The sequence below is a fragment of the Echinops telfairi genome, unplaced genomic scaffold (assembly GCF_000313985.2).
Source record: "Echinops telfairi isolate 266 unplaced genomic scaffold, ASM31398v2 ScPeMD7_5;HRSCAF=22, whole genome shotgun sequence".
NCBI lineage: Eukaryota > Metazoa > Chordata > Mammalia > Afrosoricida > Tenrecidae > Echinops > Echinops telfairi.
The window spans coordinates 23,102,433-23,112,276 of record NW_022103901.1 but is presented as its reverse complement, the minus strand read 5'-3'; the positions used below and the strand labels follow the sequence as shown (position 1 = coordinate 23,112,276).

Genomic DNA, 9,844 nt, shown 5'->3' with positions numbered 1-9,844 from the left:
ATCGCCAGCATCGCCAACCCGGACTGGATCAACACCGGGGAGTCCTCAGGTGAGCGGCGAGGGCGCGGGGGCTTGGCTCGGGCCACAGCGAGGGGCCGCGAGGCTCCGGCCGCGGAGCACCCGGGGCTGGAGAGTCCGAGGCGGGCTCCGGCCCCAAGAGCCCCGGGCTGCGGAGAAAGGCGGCCGAGGGGCGGCCCGGACGGCGGGGGAAAGTGGGTGGAGACGAGGACTCGGCGGGTCGCGAGCGGGACCCCCAGGCTGAGTGAAAAGTGACCCAGGGGCGAAGAGACCTGTGCTGGACTGGCGGGTCCCCGGACCCGGGAGGGTGGGACCCAGGAGGGGACGAGCTTCGTTCTGCATTTTTATTTTGTAATGAAAGTGTAGGGGGGTGGGAGACGGGAGGAACCGGTTCGGAGGAAACCGAGGTGCCGGCGAGGGAATTGGAATCCAGGCAGGGAGCCTGGGGTTGGCAGAACGAGGTCAGGCCCGGAGCGAGGCAGCCTGCCGGCTGGACGAAGGGCACCCGAGAGCCATGGGGCGAGCGGGGGCGGTCAGGTCTGACCCTAGACCCCCCCAGTCCCCCCGCCTCCCACCCTTCTGGAACCTGCGGCCCGGAGGTGCCAGGGCACAGGCAGGCGCTGCTAAGCTGACTCGGAAAGATGGGGTTCATGGCTGGCGCCGGGAGAAGGGAATGGGGGCTGGGCGCTGGGGACAGGGATAGGGTCGGACCCCCGCGCCCCCCTCCTCTCCCAGTCTGGCTACGTTTGAGTCCCTTGGCTTCCCATTTACCCTTTGAAACGTATGTGGTTATGGTTATGGTTTATTTTAGGTCCGGGAGTTAATATAATACTAATAATAAACTTCACTTTATGGAGCATCTTTCATTCCAGCGCATCAAAACGCTTTAGAGATCTTAATAGTAGTTACAAAATTAACGAACACAGGCAGCCCAGCAGCAGTAGTAGTGTTGGCTGAAGCACTACGGAGCTCTAGGCAGGCAGACATCTGAAGGGTATCCCAGGTGACTGAGTTGGCACTATTGGTCTCCTTGGGCCACTACACACACACACACACACACACCACCACTACCCCCCCCCCCCACTTAAGTAATATAAACACGTTGTGAGAGCTGAATTGGAATGAAAGGTTTTTGTTTTTTTCCAAACTGCTTGTTTAGTACAGGTGAAGAATTGATTGGGTGGGGGCTAGTGCAGGCTGGGGGTATGTCGTGCTCTCCCATGTATAATGTATTATAAAAATATTTCACTATATCAAGCTTCTTAATGCATTTATTGTTCTGTATTTGTCCTGCAGTATTTTTAACTCTTAAAAAAAAAAACTGTAGCCGTGACATTTGTTGTTTCCTCCCCCTCCCCCTCCCCCCCCAGAGCTAGTAACACAAGATCGTGCTGTTAGATTTACTGGCTATGAAAATAACACTCTAAGAATTCTCCTCTTCTTGGGCTGTTTTAGCAGTAAAGCTCTTAATTGTAAAGCCTAAAGAAAGTATCAGAATGATTTAGAATCTGTTGGTGCTATGGGTTTGGTGTCTGAAAATGTTGGGGATGCCAGTGTTACTGCTGGTTTGTACAGTTTTATATATGAAGTCCAGGTCATAACCTGTTGTTTTTATCCTGATTACACAACAGTAAGTAAAAAAGTACTACTACTAAGGTTCTAGCTCATAATGCACAGGTTTATCCCAAACAAAACATGTTTAAACTTGTCCTTGCCATCAGTGGATGACCACAGGCAAGTTATGTCAGCAACACACCTGTCTTAAGGTTATTATGATGTCTTTAAAAGCAAAAGGATACTTTCCGTGCCATGGATAAAAGCTATTTGAGCTCAGGGCTAATAGCAAATTTTTAACAAAACATAAGTGGACATCTTGTTAGCCAAGAAAAGGAAGACTGTCATCCTCAACAAAGGAAGAAAATGTGGCTGAAGTCCAGTGACTGATGGAAGAAGACAGTAAAATGAACATTGATGTGATAGCTACTGAAGTTGGGAGCTCACGTGGTTCAGCATTTTCAGTTTGCTGTGAACATCTTGTCCTCAGCTACCTTTTGGGTTGATAGGTCCCATAAGAATGATATAACGATCAACTAGCTCTTTCCATCAGACTTTTAAGTAAGATGAAAGCTAATGAAGGTAATCTGGTGGAAGAGATGGTAAGCGGGATGAGTCTTGGACTTACCAATATGATTCCGAGAGCAAGGTCCAGTCAAAACAGTGACTGGGCCAGTTCAGTTTAAAGCAGAGAGGTCAGCTCAGAAAGTTATGGTGACTGGTTGTTCTAATTCCAAAGGGGTAATCTTGATAGATTTTCGCAAAGAACACAGGATTGCAGGGGAATATTAGGAAGAAATTAAGAAGTTTTAAGAAATTTGAGAATTGCCTTGGGGAGAACAAAAGCCAGGAAAGTTGTGCCGAGGAATTTTTTTCCATCATGACAATGCACCTGCTCATTCTCTGAGCGTAGCTGAAGCTGTTCTATGAGAAATTCATTGACAAACTTCTCCCTGTGCATTTTCCAGCTTTGATCTTGCCCCTGTGAGCCTCATTTTGCTCTCAAAATTCAAAGAAATGTTTTTAAAGAATATGATTTGAGTCCCTTGAGGACACCAAGCCTGTCATTTGGTTGTGTAAATTGAAGAGCACAGAATTCTGTGGGGAAGGGTTAGAGAGATGGAAGTAAGCATTTTCATCCTGAGGACGCGGAGGATATGCCAGAAGTATATATGGAGGATATGTCAAGAAACAATAGCTTCATGGCTTGATATTATCATTTATATGATTCCATGCAATACTTTTTGACGTACCCTCATGTGTAATAAGAAGCCCTGATGATTCTGTGGTTAAAGTTCTCCATGGGAAAATATGGATGTGGCATTTCATTTCTGTAAAGATTTACAGCTTTGGAAATCATATGGGCAGTTATATTCTGTTTGCTAGAGTCACTGTGAGTTGGAATTGATACGGTGGCCCTGAGTTTTTGACAGGTGCAGTTGATTCCCTTCCTAAGACTTTCTTTGGGGACTTAGGACGTAGTCATGGCAAAGGGTTTCACTGTTCTTGCAGAGAAATTCTTTTAGGTTAGGCGGAATCTCAATAAGTAAAATAAATGAAATGTTTTCAAAAAGATCATTGTTCCAGGGAAACATTAATAAAGAAGAAAGGCGATAATAGCATAGCATTTCTGAGGAAATGGAAAGGGGCAGCATTCAAAGCACAGCAAGGGGGAAGTGCCTCTGTTAGATTAGTGAGAAAACTAGGATAAGAGTACAACTCCTATAAAGCAGGGAAAGCCATTTCCTGTGTGCTGACCCAGAAATGGAAGGACAAGTACAGGTTTGAAGGAAGTGGAACAGATTTGAAATAAGTAAGTAGTCCTTCCAGAAAGAACATGCCAGCCAGCGACATGCATAATGGGCTGCTGACTGCAGCAGTTCGAAACTAGCAGCCTCTCTGGAGCAAGAAAGATCAGACTTTGTTCTCATAAAGAGTTAGTTTCAAATCCACAGCAGCAGTTCTGCCTTGTCATATAGGTTCGCTGTGAGTCGGAATCGACTTGATGATGGCAGTGCATTTGGGGCTTGGGGTTTTGGTCATATATACTGTGATAATCCTTTTGTCTTGTTTACTTGGCCTTTTGGTATTCATAAATTGGAATCACCTAGGAAGCAGTTGTTTGTAGCGCTGCCCAGCTACTATGGTACTAGAAGAGTAAAACCCAATAGAAGCTCTCATTCGGGGATGGGGATTGCAAAATAAATGCAAAAAATTAGGTATAAAAAGTGTTTAGGTTATTGGTCAAAATATCATAAAGATTGATCATGTAATCTCTCAGCTGGATAAAGAGTGATCATGAATGAAGAAAAGAGCTGGTGGTTGGTTGCTCATTGGAATTGCTAATGGTACATGGTCAGTGGAATAATGGACCACATAGAATTGACTGCGAGGAAGTAGAATAAAGTACAAGGACAGGAGGCTGTGGATACAGAAAACACCACTGGATTAGTGTTTTATATGGTAGGCCATTTTCTCTTGATGACAAGGTCCATAATGTAACCTGGCGATGTATGGCTCAGGTGGAGTAGAAGAGGTAGTTTTTTTCCTAATAGTTTGTGGTTGAGGATATACTTCAGTTAAATATTATATAGTTAAACTCTCATTCTGCCATCGAGTAAATTTCTACTAAAGAGCCCTGATGGCATAATGGGTTAGCATTGAGCTACTAACCACAAGGTCGACAGTTCAAAACCACCAGCCCTACCTCAGGAAAAAAGATGAGGCTTTCTACTGTCAAGTAGAAATAGTAATAGGAGTAGTGATTTCCTGAGGGTACGTGAAGAGGCGCTGGGGTGGTGATGACTATATTCGTTCCCCACTAGAGGGGAACAAATAGCAGAATGGTGGGTGAACAGATAAACACTGGATGGTGTAAAATATGACTAAATAAATAATATATAATGCAATAATAAGGGTTCCTGGGGTGGTGGTGGGGGGGGACAAAGTGGAGCTGATATCAAAGAGTTCGAGACGAAAGAAAATGTTTTGAATCTGATAGTGCCAGCAATTGTACAATTATGCTTGAATTAATTGAATTATGGGTTGTTACAATATCTTGTGAGATCTCACAATAAAATTATTTTTTTTTAAGAGTTACAGTCTTGGAAACCCACAGGGACAGTTCTACTTTGTTCTGTAGGAACCCTATGATTCTATGGCTAGAAAGAGGAATAATAGGAGATAGTAGGAAAATTTTCAAAATAGTATATAACATAGTTCTTTTAATGTGTTGGCAATAACATTCCCCCTGCCCCCCCCCCAATTAAAAAACCAGCTTAATTAGACAACATGTCTTTGTTCAATGTTGTGGTTTTGAAGATAAAATGCACCTGAACTTTGCCTGGTATTTGATTGAACTTGTATGACTTTATTTGGCAGGCAGATGTAGTCTTAAGATTGAAAATAAAATCAGTAAGAGAAGCTCAAATAAGATCTCAGATAGTAAGACTAGTTTTACTTCAATGTCTGGAGAAAAGACAACTTGGCAACAGAACTTGGTGAGGAGAAGTGTTTGCGTTGTAGTATAAAAATGGGTAAAATATATTAAATTTTTAAAATAGATAGAATTCTGGGAATTGAAAGGTTCTGCTGAATGTACTTTGAAAAGCACGGTAGTGAACTATGAGAAGAAACGCAGGATTCAGATCCAGGCTGTTCTCTTGCAGTCACAAGTTAGGAGAACAAATGACTTAGCCACTCTGGGTCTCTTTTCTTTTTTCTATGAAGTAGGGATTGTAACAGTAGCTCTCCCACTGGATTACCATGAAGATAACCGAGTTAATGCATGTAAAATGTTTAGAATAGTGCCTCACGTGTAGTAAGCACACAAAGTTAGTGTTGTTATATTGCTGCTGTTCTTATTTTTAATTTCTGGTTTATAGTAACAGTCTCTGTTACTATAAACAGAATGTATTACTGTATCAATTTTGAAATTAAAACCCAGAATTTGTTACTATAGGAACTGAAATGTTTTCCTTGGTATATATTCTTGGAAATAAGAAAACATCAGGAACAATAAAGCCAGGCCTAGAACAAGTTAAGAAATAAATCCATCTTTTTGGTTTTAAATTTTCTCCACTTCTATCCATTTCTACATTCAGGTCTTTCTCCTCAGTTTCTACTTAAGCCTAACAAAGGATATGAATATATATATAAAAACAGTACAACTAAAGAGAATTACTTCTTAAAATACTAACTGAAAAGCTATATTACTATAATATTATGGACTATACTCCAGGCTGGCCCAGGTTTTAGTTTGTTTATGTTGTATTGATCCAGATTCAAAGAAAATACATTCCTCATATTTCCAATTATGCTAGCATTTCATGGACTTGTTCTAATAGTTTATGGATTATGTACATATTTTTGAAGATATAAACAGAGAAACAGTACAGGTATGAGGAAAGTACATGGGAGATGAGGCAACTCAATGTAATGGGGAATAGTGAAGGGTCAAAGTTACATAATTCTTTTATGCTGAAGTCCTTTCTGTTGGTTACCCTGAATTCAACGTTAGCAATATCTTCCATTTTATATGGGGCCCTGGTGGCGTAGTGGTTATGCGTTGGGCTGCGCTCATCAAGATCATCAGTTTGAAACCACCAGCTGCTACTTGGTAGAAAGATGGGCCTTTATACTCTGTGAAGAGTCTCAGAAACTCACAGGGGCAGTTCTGTCTGCAGGGTCGCTTTGAGTCAGCTTTGACTTAATGAAAGTGAGTTTGGTTTTTTGGGAGGTTTCGTTTTATATAGTATTTTATATGAGGGTGCTGCAAAAATTCATGGAAAATGAATGGAAAGATACTGGATTTTTTTCCATGAATTTTTCAAGCAACCTCTTATTTTTAAAATTATAATTAAAAAATACATCAACACATAACATTTACCGTATATACTCTAGTATAATCCAGTCTGAATATCTGCGGAGGCACCTAATTTAACAAAAAACTACATTAAAAATGTGCTGAAAAACTCGGCTTATACCCGATTATATACAGTAATTTTGCAGTGTACTCATCAGTGACATTTGTTCCATCTTTCAAACTTTGCACCCTTTTTCATTCCATTTCCAATGTATCCCACCACCCTTAACCTACCTATACTGTACTTTAAGCAAAAGGTCCTTTCCTCCTACCTCAGGTAACCACTAATTAAATTTGGCTTCTGTATATTTACTTATTATGTAATGATACCACACAACATTCATCCTTTTGTGATCTGACAATTCTCTTAACATACTGTCCTCAAGGTTCATCTATGTGGTGGCTTATATCAGAACGTCATTGTTCTTTATGGCTGAGTAATAATCTATTGTGAGGTGATCGCTAAAGACAAAGCCAGTGCATAAGTAAATGTGAAGAAAGCTGATGGTGCTTGCCCATCAAAAGATATAGCATCTGGGGTCTTAAAGGCTTGAAGATAAACAAGTGGCCATCTAGCTGAGAAGCAACAAAGCCCACATGCAAGAAGCACACCAGCCTGTGTGATCATGAGGCGTTGATAGGATCAGGTATCAGGCATCAAAGAACAAAAGTCCTATCATTATGAATGAGGGGGTGTGCGAAGTGGAGACCCAAAGCTCACCTGTAGGCAATTGGACATCCCCTTACAGAAGGATCACAGGGAAGAGACGAGCCAGTTAGGGTGCAATATAGCACCAGTGAAACATACAAATTTCCTCTAGTTCTTTAATTGCTCCCACCCCCCCATCATGATCCCAATTCTACCTTACAAATCCAGTTAGAACAGAGGATGTTCACTGGTACAGTTTAGAGCTGGAGACACGGAATTCAGGACAGATAAACCCCTCAGAACCAATAATGAGAATAGCCATACCAGGAGGGTAAGGGAAAGATGGGGGGAGAAAGAGGGAACTGATTACAATGATCTACATATAACCCCCTCCCTGGGGATTGGACAACAGAAAAGTGGATGAAGGGAGACTTCGGTCAGTGTAAGACATGAAAAATAATAATTTATAAATTATCAATAATAATAGTTGATAAATTGTTGATAATTTATAAATTATTACTGGTTTGTGGGGGAGGGAGGTGGAAAATGAGAAGCTGAAACCAAGGGCTCAAGTAGAAAGAAAATGTATATTGAAAATGATGGTGGCAACAAATGTACAAATGTGCTTGACACGATGGATGGATAGATGGATGGATCGATGGATCAATGGATGGATTGTGATAAGAGTTTTACGAGCCCCCAATAAAATGATTTAAAATAATAATAATCTATTGTGAGGATGGTGCAGGACCAGGCAGTGTTTCATTCTATTGTACATGAGGTCGCTGTGGATCGGAACTGGCTCAGTGGCACCTAACAACAATATTCTACTGTACGCATAGACCACAGTTTGCTTACCATTCACCTACTGATGCACATATTGGTTATTTTTACCTTTGGGCTATTGGGAATAGTGTGGTACAATAAACATTGGTGTACATATGACTGGTCATGATTTTACATTCAGGTTTCTTAGGTACACCTCAGGGCAACTGTGGGGTCATTATGCTTTATACTTTTAGAAGGGCTTTGATGTTCATTACATGCTCTGATTTCTGCAGTTTTTTTATATTTGACCCACGTAAACGAATTATTTTTACATTTTCTCCCACATGTCAGTGTGGGGTCCATTCAAGAAAATGCTTAAGAAGTATTATTTGTACTTTTAAGTAACACTGTCTTAGGCTGAGTTCTCTAGAGAAGCAAATCCAGTAAAATACATATTTGGAAACTCACTGCCATTGAATTGATTCCAACTCATAACAACCCTGTAAGACAGAATAGAACTGTCTCTGTGGGTTTCTGAGACTGTAACTGTTTACAGGAGTGGGGAGCCTCATCTTTCTCTTGTGGCATGCCTAGTGGATTCAAGCTATTGTTAGCAGCCCGTTGTGTAACCCCCATGCCACCAGGGCATGTACACACAGATGATGGATGGATGGATGGTGGGTGGGTGGATGGATGGATGGATGGATGATCACTGCCACTGAGTTGATGCCAACTCATGGGGACTCTATAGGACAGGATAGAACTGCCCCTGTGAGTTTCTGAGACTGTAACAGTATATGAGAGTAGAAGACCCAGTCTTTATCCAGAGGAGCAGCTGCTGGTGGTTTCAAGCAGTTGATCTTATAGTTAGCAGCCACTACTAGGGATACACACACACACACACACACACACACACACTCATCTGAGAGAGATTTTGATTTACCTCACTGGCTTGTACAGTTGTAGAGGCCAGTAAATTCCCAAGTCTATGGGCCAGATGTCAGGTTAGAAGCTTCTTTGACTCATGTAGCTACATGGACTGACCCAAATCAGCAAGTCAGACAGCAGCCTGCTGGCTGCAGAGGTTGACAAGTCTAAAGGTAAGACAGAAGCTAATGACTCCCAAGTTTAGCAAGCAATATGGCAGGCTGAGACCTCAAGCACAAAGAACCAGAGGTTGGACAACGAGGAGCCAGGGATCCAGAATGAGCAAAAAAGCCAAAAATCTTTGCCAGAACATCCATGTTTGATGGAAACTCTTCAGCTGGTTGGCTACTCAGCATATCTCATCATGAGGTGATTGACTACATTATATCAGATCTCTCATGAGGGATGACTATATCGTAACTACCAAACTAGAAAGCCATGACCTAGCCAAATTGGCATATACCATTAATCATCATAGTCCATGCCTTGTCACCTTGCCATGTGTACACATATGCATAAACTGTACATAATCTCTAAGTAATTATAAAGCCATACTTGCACCTAACATGATACAACTAACATGTATACAAGTGAAAACACATTACCCCCATTTGCATTTTATAAGTGTAGAAAACAAAAATATCTGATGCATATATACAAAGAAATATAATTCTAGCCATATTACCTCTTCTTTTTATACCTCCTTGTCCCAGTTTTCCAATTGTGTTCCTTATAAGTCTCTGACTATCCAGCCAAACCTTTGGTCACAGCCCACAAATCAGTGTGCAATCTCACAGTGAGCCATTTTCATACACGTTCTCCAGGTCTCTGTTCGTGCGTATTAGAGAAGCCAAGCAGTTCTTTTGGAGAGTAGCATACCTGTTCCTGGGCTTCGCTTTTTAAGGCTTGCTGGGGTTTAAGTGTGTTGTAAGGTCTAGAAGCAAAAATGGGTGGTGGGGTGGTCCCTTGAGTCAGTCAGCAATGTCTTGTTTAGGTAGTACACAGACAATGCTCTAGGCCAGGGGTCCTCAAACTACGGTGGGTGGGCCACATGCGGCCCTCCA

General features: G+C 41.9%; 2 protein-coding genes across 2 annotated transcripts in view; both read left to right on the top strand.

Annotated features, from left to right (window-relative positions):
* Positions 1-9,844, top strand: part of VWA3A (von Willebrand factor A domain containing 3A) — a 161,407-nt gene continuing 151,563 nt past the window's right edge. Inside the window, exon 1 of the mRNA XM_045286100.1 lies at positions 1-49. The gene's annotated coding sequence lies outside the window, so the exon portion shown is untranslated. The remainder of the gene's footprint in view (positions 50-9,844) is intronic.
* Positions 1-9,844, top strand: part of MOSMO (modulator of smoothened) — a gene marked incomplete at its 5' end in the record, with an annotated part of 80,181 nt that continues 70,337 nt past the window's right edge. Inside the window, one exon of the mRNA XM_045285055.1 lies at positions 1-49. Within this exon, the coding sequence (XP_045140990.1) occupies positions 1-49 (49 nt within the window). The remainder of the gene's footprint in view (positions 50-9,844) is intronic.